This window comes from Acinonyx jubatus, chromosome D2 (assembly GCF_027475565.1).
Source record: "Acinonyx jubatus isolate Ajub_Pintada_27869175 chromosome D2, VMU_Ajub_asm_v1.0, whole genome shotgun sequence".
Classification (NCBI taxonomy): domain Eukaryota; kingdom Metazoa; phylum Chordata; class Mammalia; order Carnivora; family Felidae; genus Acinonyx; species Acinonyx jubatus.
The window spans coordinates 59762528-59779136 of NC_069393.1; the positions used below are offsets into that span (position 1 = coordinate 59762528).

Consider the following 16609-nt stretch of genomic DNA (forward strand, 5'->3'; position numbering starts at 1 on the left):
TTTCTTTGAATCTCCCTCTTACTCTTGAGCCAACAGCTGTTGCCCCTCTGTCCTATACCTACAACTTATCAACTTCGATATTTGCAGGCAGGCCAAAGTCGGTGGTTATGTTAGGGCTGTCGAAACTTCGTCTGATGTCATTGGATGTGTCCCTTCTTAGAACCTGCTGCCTCAGCCAGGCTTTGTTTGTAATCCTCCTGCAGTGCCCACCCAACCAGCTGTCTCCTTTGTGCCCACATCCCTAGTATTTGCTTCTTCCTTTCTTTGGTTTTCTCTATCCCAAAACCCAAATCTCACTGCACCATGGATTTTTTGTTTAGTAGAATACTTTGTCAAATAATTGTATTTTCCGGTTCGGAAAGACAGGTGAAAAATAATGGGTGAATCTTCAAAACGCTTTTCTGTCCTTGAGGTTTTCTGTTAAACCTGATACTAAGTTGCCTTGGTGGAGTCGGGTATTCAGGTGGCTCAGCTATATTTATAATGTTTGATTCCTTAAAATGCCTAGTTAGGTACACAGATGGATGTTTTGTTTTCTTTTAGACTGTCACTTAGGCCTGAAATATTTTTTTTTACACCGTTCTTGTCTGAATATCTTGATTATTGGAGGGGTAGGAAAAAATGGATCATTAGTCTGTAGTAGACAGATGTATAATGATGTATGGATGTTCAGTCAGTATTACTCAAGGATTAGGCCCCTACTGTGTGCCAGACAGTGTTCTAGGCATGGAGGCTATGGTGTCCTTAAGATAATGTCCCTGCATTTGTGTGTTCTGTATCTAGGTGGAGAACAGACTAAGCGAGTGCACGTGAAATAAAATATCATATCCTGATAAGTGTTGCATCCAGCACAGAAAATGTGCATATGGACCATGGTACAGAGGAACTATTTTGGATAGGATGGGGCAGGACAGGTAACATTTGAGCAGAGACCTGAAAGAAATAGGGGAGTAAGTAACCTGAAGATCTAGGGTAGAATGGTCCACAAGTAGAAACAGGGAGAGCAGAGATCCTTAGACAGGAATATATTTGCATACTTAAGGACCAGCCAAACCTTTCTAGAGAAAAGGAAGCCAGGCGAGGGATGGTGGGGGTTAAAGTCCCAAAGATCAGCCGGGGTTTGTAAGGCCTTGCAGATTGTGGTAAGGGGTTTGTTTTTAACTCTAGGTATGATAGGGGAGTGTCTTGGAGGGTTTCAAGCAGAGAAGTGACAGAATCTTAGTGACCTTTCTGAAAGATTACTTTGGTCATTCTGCAAGGGATTGATCATAGAAAGCATGTGTAAGGCAGGAAGGCCAGTTAGTGAACCATCGTAGCAGTTCAGGTGAGCGAGAATGGTGACTGGCACCAAGGAGGTAGACGTGGTGAGAAGAGGTCAAATTTGGGATATTTTTCAGAGGAGTGGAAGTGAAAGGTTGAGGAGGAGGCCTAGGCTTTTGGTTTGAACAATTGGATGAATGTTGATACATCTCTTACCCCCCAATAAAGGAGGAACATAATTTGAGAATTTAATATAAAGCTTGATACACTTGGTATGTAGCCTGGGGAGGGATGTTAAGTAGGCGGTTGGATATGTAAATCTGGAATGCAGAGGAGTGACTGGGATGGGCATAAATAGGGGTCATCAGTGTATAGATGATTTTTAAAACTTGGAGACTAAATGGGATCAGTACTCAAAACAAGTTAGTGACCAGGGAGAGGGGAGGGGTTCCAAGAATGAAGGTCCAGAGCTGTCTGACTTCAAGAGGTCACTGAAATGAGAGCAATTTGCAAAGGAGATTGAGGTGGTGTGGCCATTAAGGAGAAGAGCCAGAGAATTGTGGCGGAAGCCAAGTGAAGAGATTGTTTCAAGAAGGAAGTTATCAAAATAAGATGAGGGTTATTGATCATTGGGTTTAGCCAAATGAGAGGTCATGGAAGGTCTTCATAAGTGGTTTCATTGGACAAGACTGATATGGAGCATGTTGAGGAAGAAATGGAGACTGTGGATGGAAACCATTCTTTCAGGGGTTTTGCTACGAAGAGAAGTAAAGAAATGGAGCTATCTCAGAAAAGAGAGAGGGGATCTGGAGAAGTATTTTGGTTTTAAAGGTGGGAAGTATTTCAGGCTTTTAATGTGGTAATGGGAGTTGTCCACTAGAGGAGGAGAACACAGTGGCGGAGGGGACAGCCTTACCACAGCCTCACCTTTGTGGGCCCCCTCTAAACTGTGTGGAGCTGGCAGTCAGGGAAGGGTAGTTTTACCAGAAGGAATTATCCAACATTACATGAAAGATGAAACATTGGGAAGAACATGAAATATCTAACAGATAAATAACAATTATGTGTCATAGATACGTAAAAATTAGGGCTATACAACATAGAACTACTATTTAGCCACTAAAAATCGTTCGTGTATCAATATGTGGACATTTTTAAGTTTAATTCCAGTATAGTTAACAGACAGTGTAATTTCAGGTATACAGTATAGTGATTCAGCACTTCCATACATCACCCACTGCTCATCACAGCAAGTACACTCCTTAATTCCCATCACCTGTTTCCCCATCCCCCCCCCCCAACACACCTCCCCTCTGGTAACCATCAGTTTGTTCTCTCTAGTTAAGAGTCTATGGGGCGCCTGGGAGGCTCACTCAGTTAAGTGTCTGACTCTTGCTTTGGACTCAGGTCATGATCTTAGGGTTGTGAGATTGAGCTGAGCATTGAGCCTGCTTGGGATTCTCTCTCCTTTCTCTCTGACCTTCCCCTGCTCATGCATGTGCACTGTCTCAAAACAAAACAAAACAACTGTTTCTTGGTTTGTCTCTTTCCCCCGCCCCCCCCCCCCTTTGCTTGTTTCTTAAAGTCCACATGTGAGTGAAATCACAGGGTATGAGATCACGACCTGAGCTGACGTTAAGAGTCAGATGCTTAATCGAGTGAGCCACCGAGGTACCCCTAAAATGGGTCTATATTTTGGCTTTTTAATCCATTTTATTTCAAGTTTTCGGTTTATTTTTGCTTTTTTCCCCCCATTATTGGATAAATCCAGTATTTCCTTGGTTTGAAAGTTGTACATTCTACTTTTATTCTTTTGATAGCTGTCCTTAACTCCTAATTTAATTAATATACATACTTGTGTTTGTTTTTCCTATTGAAAACCTTTTTCCTATTTTAAACCATTAAATGTATGTATTGCCCCCAACATACTTCAGAAAAGACAGGTATCTTAGATGTTCTCCCCTTTCTTTCTACAACCCCCTCCCCACTGTGCCCCATCACCCAATAAAAGTGCTTTGATTTCTAAGTAATTTTAGTTCTGGAATTGCTATGGATTTACTTTTCTTGTTTTGTACCTTAGACAGTGGTAAACTGGTATTCCAGAATAGGTATTTCTTCTTTTTAGAATACTTCTAAGAAAGCCTTTGTGTGATAAATCTTCTGAGGCCTTGTATGCTTGAAACAGATTTATTTTACCCTTGTATTTAAATGGTAATTTAAGTATAAATTTTCAGTTTCGACGTTCTTCCCCCTCACACCAGCCCCCACCCTCATACCTTTGAAAATACCCCTCAATTTCTTAGAACCAGCGTTGCTTTTGAGCAATCTGGAGTCGGTCTGATTCTTGGTTCTCCTTTATACACGATTGACTTTTTCTCTCTATATAAACTCTTGGAGTTTTTCTTTCTTTTTTGTTACTTTTCATTTCATTACACTGTAACTAGTTGTAAAACCCACCTTCCACCCACCCCTGCTTTTCTGTTTCCTTTTTGAATCCTTTCAATCCAAAGCCCTGCATATCTTTCTAAATCTGGGAGTTCTCAATTATTAGGTCGTTAGATACATCTCTCTTCATGTGCCCCACACCCGGGCCTCCTCCTACACAGAGATGGTGATGCTTCCCCTGCAGTCCTCTACCGGTTAATGTTTCTTGAGTGCTCCCTCTTTTTGTCCCTTTCTGGTGTCTTCTAGGAGAGTTTCTTAACCGAGTCTTGTGCTGTGTAGCCTAGCTGTTGGGTTCTTGAATCTCAGCTCTTCGAATTCATGTGCTGTTAACTCTCCTTGGCTCTTACTGTCATACTACTTGTTCTTGCTACATGTTTCCAGGTACGGAGTCCATCTTTGAAGCTCTTTACTAATCTACTCTTTTCCATACTGATCCATCAACTTGAGTTTGGGCTGATATGGATGGTTTGATTTTGTTTTTCTCTCTAGCAGTTGTGCCCCCGGGGCAAATTCATCTATTTGCCTAGGAGTTCTTTTTTTTTTCTGGGGCATTAGCCATCTGCTCTGTTGACACATCCCTGGACATCCCTGGCTTGTTGCCTCTGAGAAGTTTCTCTGACAATAGCCGTCACCCCACCTTGGCTGTGAAGGTGAGTAGGGAGTGGAAGGTGCACTTGGGGCTTTGCAGTTGTTTGTACCTATTATTTAAATGCTCTCCAGCCCGGCCCACTCGAGCATACCACTGTAGTACTGAGCAGTGGTGAGCAGTGAGCAGTGGGGGCAATCTAGAGAAAGCAACACCCCTAAAGAAACTACTCCCCTACCTGGGCTTCTCCGTGGCACCTGCTCTGGGCAAGCAAGGGCCTCTCCTCCCAGCTGAAATCTGGCAGCCCTCTGTTGCCTAATGTTTTTCTCACTGCTTTTATGTTTCGATAACCTGTCTCTGGAATCTCTACAATTGAGTTGGAAGCTCATCCTAGTTTGCCATCTTGTGGAAACTGTGTATAACACTTAAAAACGAAAACATTAAAGGGAGGTTAAAAAGATAAGGATGGAAGTATATACATATTCCAGGGCTCTTTTTTTAGTGTGTTTACTTGGGGAGAGAGTGAGAGCAGGGAAAGCAAGCACGTGAGACGGGGTGGGGGAGAGAATCTCAAGCAGGCTCCACGCCCAGCACAGAGCCTGACGCAGGGCTTGGACCCACCAACTGTGAGATCATGACCTGAGCCAAAGTCAGACGCTTAACCGACTGAGCCACCCAGGCGCCCCTCCAGGTCTCTGTTTTAATGATCACCTCTTCCACAACAACAAGCAATTTGGTTTTTTAGGTAAGATGATACATTTCACTTTAGTATTCTCATTTGAATACTTATTTTTTGTTAGTTTTTTTTAATGTTTGAGAGAGAGAGAGAGAGAGAGCAGGGGAGGAGCAGAGAGGGGTCCAGAGGATCCAAAGTGGGCTCTGTGCTGACAGCAGAGAGCCTGATGCACAGCTCGAACTCACGAACTGTGCGATCCTAACCTGAGCTGAAGTCAGCCGCTTAACCAACTGAGCCACCCAGGTGCCCCTGAATACTTTGAGCATTGGATTTTATTTAAACCAAGAAATATTTAATATGTATCTTCTAGGTCTTGGGAACTGTTTTTCAGCTGTGAGAACACAGCAATAAACAAAGTGGATGAGAGTCCCTGTTTTTATGGAACTTATAGAAGACAATAAACAAGATAAAAATATAAAATAAAAACTATTTCTTAGTGAGTTGAATTTAACATGGGTTGTGGGTTAGCCAAATAAATAAGGGGGAGTGAGAGGGACCTGGGAGTTTAGGGTCTAATTAAAATGACTGACAATAGAATGAACTAAAGCTAGATCGGGTGGGGAAAGTGGGCATGAGGGTGGTAGGCACAAGGGATTAGAAGTGAGGCAAAGGATTTTTGGAATTGGGGATGCTAACAGGAATGATCTAAAAAGATAGGAGGTGGTGGTTGGACAGTAGATGTTTGGAATTGAGATAATGGCAGGGTTGTAGTAATTGTGAATGTTGAGTTCAAGGGAGTAGCCGTGGAAGAAAGTGACTATAAGAACAGTGGACAATAAGAATGTTGGAAGAGAGACTTCCATCTGTGCCTGTGAAATTGAGTAGTGGGGATGAGATATACCCTCCATCCCTAAACAAGCAGAAATCTGTAGCAGGTATATTGAAGTAACCATTTTCAGATATTGGACAATGGGCAATGAAGGAAAATGATCCCTGAGAGAAGGTGAGCCCTGTGATTGCCCCGGCTTATTACCTGGAGGTCCTAGTACAAGGAGGGGCAACCTAAACAGAGCCTGGCAGTCTCCTTGAGTTGGAGACAGAGTTGAGAGTTTAGGGAGATCAAAGAGATAGGAATTGATAGAATATTGGAGAAGAGAGAGAGCTCCAGAGATCTGCCAGTGTTTCTTCCGAGTCTTCGGTAGAGTATGAGATGTATCTGTGAGGAAGCCGCTCAAGGCTGGTGAAAAATGAGGGATGGCCTTGGAGTCCTGGGCTTCCTGTGGTGACTGGCATAAAGGACATGATGGAATTAGTCCTGCTAGTTTCCAGGCGGATGGTGGTGGAGAAGCTGTGAATATTGTGTGCAGAAAGAGCACAGGGGCAAAAAGGGGCAGAAAGAGGGAGCATCTTGCCAAAATACTCAGAGTTCTGGAGTTCCCACTTGACCTTGATGATGGAGGAGGTCTGCAGGGGGATTGTCCTACTGTGAGGGTTACCATTCTCCCTTAATTCCTGCTAAGGGATGCGTGGAGTCCTGTGAGGGGTTGGACTTAACACCGTTGAACCTCCAAGAATCATGTTAATGTTCTCCTTTTCCTAGACACTTTTTTTCCCCAGAAGAATACACTCCTAATTGATGGCTTCAAAACAGGATTCATTTAACAAAATGTGTTTTCCAGCAGATTTACAGAAGACATCAGTTCCTTTAAGAATCACTTCCATTGTTTATATGTACATATGTGTTAGTGTGTGTGTGTGTGTGTGTGTGTGTATATAACACATCCATATTCTAGTAGTAATTTCAGCCTAAAGATCGTTGCCTAAGGTAAATTCCCAGTAAAGGAGACTTTCCGAGGCCCAATTAGAACTCCTCGAGGTTGGAATGATCCACTCATCTCTGTGTTCCTTGGCCCACATTATATGGGCACTCTGTAAAGATTTGTTGAGTGAATGTATTTCAAGTGAAATGTGGCATTGTGGGTGATTGAAGCCTTCCTGTGAGTTTTGTCGTGGGTACTGAGGCCGCCAAGCTTGTGACTTCTGCACATGCGGGCTTGTGAGACCGAGCTGGTTGCCAGCCAGGTGGGCGGGCTGAGTTGGAACCTTTCTTACTGGGTTTGTGGGAGGGGCTGGGAAATTTTTCTGTGAGGAGTGACAGGTAAGAATGCCTGACTGTGCACATGTCCAGGTAGTGGCTTAAAGTAAGAAAAGCAGAGTACTTTCTGAGACTCGTGTCCTAAAATTGAGACCTTTTAATTTCATTTATATTTTGAATAAGGAATATGTTCACATTCTTAAAAACTTAAAAGGCTCAAAACTGAAGTGGTCCCCTCCCACCCCTGTCTGCAAATTGCCTAGCCATTCAGTTCCCCCTTTCTAGAGGCAATCATGGTGTGACTTTTTTTTTTTCTTCTTACAGTTTATTATGTATTTTGAGAGAGCGAGAAAGAGAGGCCAGGGAAGGAGAGAGAAGGGAGGGGAGAGAGAGAGGGAGAAAGAGAGAGAGGGAGAAAGGGAGGGGGGGAAAGAGGGAGGGAGGGAGCGAGAGAAAGAGCGAGCGAGAGAGAATCCCAAGCAGGCTCCACACTGTCAATGCAGAGCCCGATGTGGGGCTCGGACTCACAAACTGGGAGATCATGACCTGAGCTGAAACCAAAAGTTGGACGCTTTAACCGACTGAGCCACCCAGGCGTCCCCATGGTATGATTTCTTAAAAGAGGAAATGACCTTTTAGATGATGGATCAGGTTAGGAAACAATGACAGGAGGTTCTTCGTAAGTCACTATTGTATGCCAAGCATTGTGCTGAATATTTTATATAGCATTTGTTTCATCTTCATACCAATCCTTTGAGGAAGGTGCTGTCGTACTTTGTCTTCTGTGCTCAAACCTCTTCCTGCCCCATTCTTGTCAGCCGATTTAAACTTTGCTTCTTTGTTTTTTGCAGACCATCTTTTTCTCTCCCGTTACAGCGGAAACGTCCCTCTGTTATGATCTGGATCCAGTGATATGTTGGAACTGGCTCCTATCAGCTTGAAAGACTGATTGTATTCTCTTTCCAACTCTGTGTTCAGTGACATTCTGGTAGTAACTTGGACTCAGTCGTAGTAGGAATATTTACACCATGGTAACTGGCAAATGCTACAAATCAGAGCTGTTTTTTCCAGAGAACTAGTTGTCAAACATTTATCAACACACCACCGGATCCCCTCCCCCTCTTAACTCTGTTGTTTAATGAGCCAACTAAAGGTAACTGAGGGATGGAATCTTTAAAAACCACATAGACATACCTTAAATACACGATTTCAAAAACACTTGCAGTCATGTGACAAACTGTTTAAAACTTTCGATTATGAAGATGTTCAAAATGCAAAAAAGCCGAAAAGCTAGTATAATGAATATTCATATACCTAATTCCTAGATTTGATAGTTCTTAATGTTGTTTTTTTTTTCCTGAACCATTTCAAGGTAAATTGCAGACATCACGGCACTTCCCTCTGAAACGTTCAGCGTACTTGTCCTGCATAATCCTAATTCCATCATCACTAAGAAGTTTGTAGTTGTCCAAAGTCATTTTTCTATCTAGTCCATATTCGTAGTTTTCCAATGGTCAGTTTTCAAAAACCTGACAACTTATAGTTTTTTCTGACAAGGATTCAATCAAGATTTGTGTATTGGATTTGGTGGTTCTTTTTTCTCTTCTAAGCTAGAAAAACCCTCTCCCTCTGACTAGTTTTCTCATGATACTGACTGTTTGCCATTTTGTGTAAGTTACAAACATACACAAAAGTAGAGAAAATAGGCCATGAACCACAGCATAGCCAACACCAATTTGGTAACTGTCAAGATTTTGCCACATAAGCTTCATTAATCTTTTTCCTTTGCTATAGTATTTTAAAAACAAATTCAAGACATCCTGTTGTTTGACTCCCTGGTAACTCTAAAAGAGATGTTTTCCTACATCACCAAATTGTTTGTTCAAATAACACCAAACAAAATGAATGACGACATTGACTTTTTGAAGAAAGCAGTCTAGTTTTTTGGTCGTGTCCTACATTTTGGGTTTCTATGATTGTTTCCTCATAAAAGCATTTCATCTCTCTATCCTGTATTTCCTCTACACCGGAAATGGGATTCGAATTTTTGATTAAGTACTTTTGGCAGGAATACTTCATAGAGGATGAAATGTACTTCAGAGCATATCACATCAGGTAGCACATGAAGTCTGATTTTCCACTATTAATGATGTTAAATTGATCACTGCCTTTGGTCTCCACTGTAAACCTAGGTTCTCCCCTTTGGGATTAGCAGTAATCCTCAGAGCAGTGCTTTGGCACCACGTGACTCTTCTGTTCTCCATCAACCTTTCCCTTAATGGTTTGAGCAGCCATTACTGTTCTTTGCCCGAGTTAATTTATTGCAGCAGGCATTGGAAAATAGTATTGCTGTTTTTCTGATACAGATCCAGGGCATTTTCTTTTGAGCGTGGGTTCACTGATTGGTGTTTCCTGTGATAACGTATGAAGCTCATCTATAATTTATCTTCCCTAACTTCTTTAAATCTTCTCTAAACTTCAGTTTTCTTTTTTTCAGTAGACAAATGATAAAAAGCATTTTTGCAGCCATCCTAGTGCAGAATCTTCATAGAGTATTCCTCATGTTCACAGTTGATCATAGTTGCCATAGAAACAACAACTCTATTGTCGTCAGTTTCTATAATTTTTAAGTTACATAGGTGTGGCATCAAGTACAGATATCATAAATAGGTTTGGGAACAAAAATACCCAATTCTTAGACTTTCTTCTTAATCTATGGGAGCAGAGGAGGTAGAGTACTAGATGGTAACCTACGAGCCCAAAGCATTCAGTGTGCTGGAGTCCTTGGTCTGTGTGTTTCACAGGGAGAATGGAGTGTGTCCATTCATCAGCAAGTTGTTACACAGAGGTCAGCTTAAGGGAGAGTCTACCATATTGGAATTTTACTTGCCTTATCTTCCCCACCTGACTTCCGGTTCCTTGACCGTAATGTCTTATTTATATGTGTTTTTTTGTTTTAATCCCTAGTGCTCAGTATGGTGCCTAGCATATAATGAGTGCTCAGTAAAAATATTTGATGAACGAATCCATGACCTGCACCAGAGGGGACCGCAAGTGAATTCAGATCTTAAACATCGTAATCTTGGCATTATCTTTGCAAATGTCAGGGTTGGTGTGGTCGTTGCATATAACTTGGTCTTTCGTTGGTGTTTCCGCTTCTCATTCCCTCAGTCTCTGAGCCTTTCTCTGCTCTGTGCCAGCTTCTTTGACTTTATTGTGTATTGCAAGCCACCTGTGTTTATTATCATTCCAGTTTCCTGACAAAGATGCAAAAAGTGCGCGACGGTTTTGCTGCAGTGGTCCTATGCACAGAGCGAGAGGAGACTCCGAGTAAAATACAAAGTAGTTCCTTAGTTCTCTAACCTAGAGTTTAACCAATCCCAGGAACTGAAGTCTTCTGTTTCTTCACAGAGGAAATATGACAAAGGCAGTGGCTGTACAAGCTTCCTTCATGGGCCGCCCTCCCCACTGCCTCATCCAGTAAGCGGGAGCAACTACTTCTAGAGGTGAGAGGGGAGGGAGGACAACCTCCGTAACCCATGTGATCCACCTAGCTGCAAAATCTCGGTTTCGAGAAACAGAGTGAACAATGGGTAGAGTTACTACATTGAAGAACTTTAAGACAAAACAAACCTGCGTAGGATTGAATGCTCAGGTAATATAAGTTACTTTCTTTGATAGAAGCCTATAACCTGTATTTTAAAAGCTACTTGTAGCTGAGTAATCCCAATGATCCCCGGGTCCTGTTTCTACATATATTAAAAGGTATTAAACATGTACATTTGAGATAATTTTTAACTTTCAGAACCAGGAGAAAATTCATTAGTAACATAGTCATCATCATTTTTTGAGTACTTACTATGTGCCAGGTATGGTGTTAAATTCTAAATTTTTACCGTTCAATTTTCATAGTAAACTTAAGATTTATCTCTCTTTCAGGAGATTAGTTACACCAGAACCAAAGGATCCAAACCCAGATCTAGTTGTAATTTTAAGCCCCTTAAACACTGACCATATTCTCTGGGGTCCCCTCATACATACTTTAACTATAAAACCTGTGACTCTTACTGTGAGGATCGGTGGCCAAGGGTGACCTAGATATTCTGAATGTTATGTTAGGAACCAAGGTGATGTTCTTACTAGGTGGTTGTAGCATCTTCTCCCAGAAAGCTTAAGGCATGTATGTTAACATTTTTATCGAGGGGCAGATCCCTTAGAAGGATGTTCTCTTTTTAAAGATCTTTACATGAAAAATTGAATGTTGAGATCTTTTGAACATTCATTCATTCAGTAAGCTAAATGCATATATATTTTTTTTAACCTGATGAGCTATCCTATTTGAATGAGTCTTGGTTTCCAGGCTGAATTCGTGTCGTATGTTTAAGAAGACAATGAAAATTCTTTGAAGATATTCTCAGACTCAACAGGAAGGAGAATAGGGTTTGATTACTACTTGCTTTTTAAGCTGGCTTCATCTGGGGATAAACTGTGTTGTAACTTTTCTAGGACTTGGTGCCATAGGAGTTAAAATAATAAAATCAGTTCAATTAAATTAAATGGGAAATGAGAGTCTTTTATGTACAAGGCCTTAGATTAGGGAACAACAATTGGTCACTCTTCTGGGAAATGGTTGCTAAAATTACAGTCGACCAGCAGTCACTGGCCTCATTTACTTCATTGTGCCCTAGGAAGAAAAACAATCTATGACAAGAGCTTGCAAAGGCAATACCATTTTTTCCTGGTCTTCATCTGCTTTCCCACTTTCTTATGATTAATTTGAGCTTTTTTTTTTTTTTTTAGCATTTATTGAAAGTATTATATACCAGACACTGTGCTTAGCTAGTTTCTGAGGCTTTCGATATAAAAGAGAACTCTTGCCTTCAAGAATCTCACAGTGTCGCAGAGGAGAATTATGAGACAGGATAATCGATGTGTTGATGGAGCTAGCGAAGGCTCTATGGAAACAGATACAGGACAACCAAACCCAGCTGGCATAGGCAAGGCTAGGAAGACTTCCAGGATGAGAAGATACTTGAATTGTGTCTCAGAGGAAGAGTAATAGGCAAGGAGCCAAGGGAAGAAGAAGGTGTTCTTGGCAGAGGAAACTGAAACTGCACATCTGGTTTGGAACATGGCAGATGCTGTGCTGTGGTGCGGAATGAGAAAAGATGTAGGAGATGGGGCTGGAGAAAGGGCTGGGAATCCTGTCATGAAGGGTGTTGCAGGCCATGCTGAAGCATTTAAACTGTCCTAAATGTAATGGGCAGCCGCTTAAGAATCGTAAGCAGGAAAATAACCTCTTGAGATTTGCTTTTTATGATGAGATGTTGGAAGGTTGTTGCAGTTCAGAAGAGAAATAGTGAGGACCTGTAATTAGCGAGCTGGTAATGGGGTTGGAGATTATTGGAGAGATTCAATAGGTATTTGGGAGACAGTCTTAAATTTAGAATTTAGCACAGTGTTTGGCAACCAATCTGTCCTAGCAGGGTGGACCTAGAGGAAAAGGAGGAATCTAAGATGACTGCCTCGATTTCACATTTGATAGATACTGGTGCCATTAGTCGGCAAGAGGAATGGAAGTGGAGGAACAGATTAGATGTTTTGGATGTGTTAAACTTGAGATGCTCATAGGACAAGTGAACAGAATGAAGTAGGCTGTTGGGACCTCTTTTAAAGTTTTCATTTATTTATTTTTTTTGAGACAGAGGCAGACAACACGAGTGGGGAGGGGCAGAGAGAGAGAAGGAGAGAGAGAATCCCAAGCAGGCTCCGTGCTGCCAGCCTTGGAGCGCCACACGGGGCTCAAACTCACAATCCACAAGATCATGACCTGAGCCGAAACCAGGAGTCAGACCCTTAGCCAACTGAGCCACCCAGGCACTCCCAGTTGGGATATTTTTTATATCTGAAGTTGAGAAGACTGGAGTGGAGGGTGGTAGTGGTATATAGATTTGAGAGTTTTCAGTCTGTGCATTATCTACTTTGGTTACCATTACCTGATTACCACGTAGTAGAAAGCAGACTTCCCATAAAGCTAGTGAAGTTTAGGGTTAAGTGCTTTTCACATGCATAGGTGCCGCAAAGGGCTCTAGCAAATGTGTTTATATGATCATATGTTTTAGTAAAATTTGCAAAGTCCAGATGTTTTAGCTACAATTGGTCAGGATTGTTCTCTTGCCTCTTTGATTTACCCTCTCTCTGACGCTCCTGTCTAGTGATGTCAGAGTGGCCCCAGGCATTTTTTGGAGTCCAGCTGTGGGGAAGTTGAGCTGGGCATACATCTGGTTAGGGTCTGGCAGTCCCTTCTATGTGTTAAGTTACTGCTAGCCAACCCAGTGTAGAAAAGGCAGGGAGAAATACTCCTGCCCATTGTGACCCAAACGTGCAGGCCCAGCATTCGTCGTGTCAGGACACAAATGTGTCCCAACACACCTGGCACCAGACTCGTGGAAATAAAAGACAATGAGATGTATGAAGCCAGAAACTGGTTGGTAGAGAAACTTTCCCACTCATCTGATGATGTTTTAGCCAGAACTTTGGCCTGATACAAAGGCTTGAGTATAGGGAAGTTTATTTGGAATGGGATCCCAGGGAACAGGTGTTCAGGACAAAGGAAGTGAAATGGGAAGGAGGGAAAGAAATTCAAGGATATGATAGTGTTTTGGCTGTGGCTACAGGCAACAGGTGTTGCCTACCTAGGACATTTTGAGAAGCCATATGAAATGCTCCTAGAACTGTGCTCCAGGACAAGAGGAGGAAGTTTCCTCCCAGGGGCGTGGGTTCTTCACTGTTCCGGATTGCATGTGCCTAACTGCAGAGATTTCGGAAGTCCCCTGGCAGAAGCCAGCAGCACTTTGAGCCGCATCGTGAGTCCTGTCACAACATGGTATCTGCTTACGCTGATGGCATGAGCAGAAAGCCAGTCCACATCTGTGTGGAGCTGGGTGCCGAGGAAGGAGTAAGCAGTAGAGCCCAAAGGATTGTCAGGTGATGTTTAAGAGGATTCTGTTGACAGAGGATTCTGTGCTCATTCATTCCTAGTCAAACATCCTCTCATTAGGATTATATACAATAATGTACTATATGCAGGTATAAATCTTTTTTCCTTTTTTGAGGAATAGGACAAGATTTTGCCTCACTTTGTACAAAAAAATAGATTTTGTCAGAATTACTATCTGTAAGACACAAACTTGTAATGTTACTACATATTTCAGTGAACATGGTTACCTATTTTTTTGCCAGAATTTTTCTATATGTATACAGTTTATGCAAATGGGATTATACTGTGGACAACATTCCAGGCTTTTTTCCCTTAATGTATTTTGGATAACTTTTCATAATAATTTATGTAGACCTACTTTGTTGTTGTTTTTTTTTTTTAATAGCTTCATCGTGTTCCATTGTATGGATGTACTAGAATTTCTTTAACCAGGCTTCTATTGGTGAAATTTAGGTGGTGATTTTTTTTTTTCCTCGTTGAAAACAATCTCTATCTCCAGCATAGTTTTCAGAGACACTGGGGGAGAGACAGATAATGGAGAAGGTGTGAAGAAGCAATTGTGAAAGAATTTATAATAGAAAATGTTTCTTGTTAAAGTCATCTGATTACATCTTTTTTTCTTCTCTCAAATGACAACGACGTGCTGGAGTTTGCCACGGATAGGAAATGAAGACTAAAATGCTAGGACTTGTTTTCTGCCAGGACAATAAGGAAAACGTCAGGATATTTTTGCCTGCCTAATTTTTTTCAAGTTTGTTATTTGTATAAAATTTGCATGCAGGATTAATACATTGGATAAGAAATTGAACCACATGATGTCGTTTTCCCTCAACTTTAGAACTCAGTGACTTTTGATGATCTTGTAGCTTTTTCCCTCCTATCACATGGTGATTAACTACATAATATGTAATTATTAGCTTATATTAATTGTACAGTACAATAGCAGTTTTACTTCCTCACTCCAACTTGAGGTCCTCAGGAAGAACTTTGTGAGAAGGAGACTTGAGTAAGAAAGGGGATAGGTCTCTCTAACAAAATCAGCCCTTAGCTTGCCCGTTAAGCATGCTTAAAAAAAAAAAAAAAAAAAAAAGAATGGATGCCTACTCATCCCTTCCCTTAAAATGCCTGGTCCTAGGGGTTCCTGGGTAGCTCAATCGTTGAGCATCCGACTTTGGCTCAGGTCATGATCTCGTGGTTGGGGGTTTCGAGCCCCACATCGGGCTCTGTGCTGACAGCTAAAGATACTGGGGCCTGCTTCAGATTCTGTGTCTCCCTCTCTCTCTGTCCCTCACCCACTCACACTCTATCCCTCTGTTTCAAAAGTAAATGTTAAAAAAATTTTTTTTAAAAATAATACAATAAAGTGCCTGCCCCTAAAGCAAATGTATGGTGCGGTTTGATCTGCAGTGTTTTTGGCGCTTGTCTAGACTTAGATAATTTTTGTTCACTACGAGTATCACAAGAGGATCATATTTTTATGTATGGCTTGGTATTGTTACTGATCTTGTCTAGTTGTGTGTAGAAATCATCCAGGAAATCTAGTTGAATTGGCATCAAGAGTTTTGGACTACAAAACAGTTCTAAATGATTATTGGTCCAAAAAGGTAAGACGCAAGGAAGGAGCAGAAGAGAAAACCATAAAATTAAAACCCTGATATTTGGCCTTAGCAGCAGGAATATCTTTGTCCTTTTGAAATCGCCTGTTGGTTTTGATGGACTATTCTGAATCTGTTGGACTGTTCTCTCACTAGTATAGTCAGTCCTCATCAGCCAAAGGCCACAAGTTAGAAATAGGCTCATTAGTTCTAAAATAAACACCACAGTTGTATAGAAGAACTACCTGTCTCTTGGGAAAGATGAGAAGGTTCCCATCATCTCCGCCTGAAAGCCATCTTTTGTCTTAGCCATGTTTTCCACTGCTGATCATTTACTAGGAAAACATTCCAGTGAGAGTACAGTGAGTGTTACCACCAAAAAAGATGAAATGGAGATGCCCGGCATGCCTCACTATTTATAAGAAAATATTTCCTCAAAAGATGGGAAAATCCAAGTCTTTAAATACTCTGGGAGAAAGGAATAATGGAAAAAACTCTTCAGTTTCTATTCTGTTGGTTCACGAGAGTTTCTCACAAATCATTTGGATGGGCCGTTAAGCAAGTCACAGAATGGCTGGAATCTTCTATTAATTGCCTTACTTTGGGTTTCTGGCTAAAGCATCTGGCAGCAAAACTGAAGACCAGCAAAAGAGCGAGAACCAAGTGGGAGGTGGTATGGGAATACAAGCCCATCCATTGTTCTCCGCCTGGAATCCTAGCTTAGGTGGGAGGACCAGATGGCTGTCTTTAACAGGAGAGTCCATTTGGATGGATTGAAAGAAATGATTTGGCTCCTTGTAGATGCAACTACAGTTTAGTCTAGGTTAATTTTTTGTTGTTGTTCCAAAAGGTTACTTGACTTGCTGTTTCTGTCAGGAAGTTCACTGAGCATGCTCACTGGCACAGCATACATATTAGTTTGTCTTCGTAGACAATCATCCATTGTCTCAGG

The 16609-nt window shown here is 41.6% G+C and overlaps 1 protein-coding gene across 4 annotated transcripts in view; it reads left to right on the plus strand.

Annotated features, from left to right (window-relative positions):
• Positions 1 to 16609, plus strand: part of CNNM2 (cyclin and CBS domain divalent metal cation transport mediator 2) — a 147285-nt gene that overhangs the window by 84391 nt on the left and 46285 nt on the right. Inside the window, exon 2 of one of the 4 annotated variants that reach the window (XM_053207776.1) lies at positions 10474 to 10568. The exons of the other annotated variants lie outside the window; for them this stretch is intronic. Within the exon in view, the coding sequence (XP_053063751.1) occupies positions 10474 to 10484 (11 nt within the window). The 3' untranslated portion in view covers positions 10485 to 10568. The remainder of the gene's footprint in view (positions 1 to 10473; positions 10569 to 16609) is intronic. 4 annotated transcript variants of the gene reach the window in all.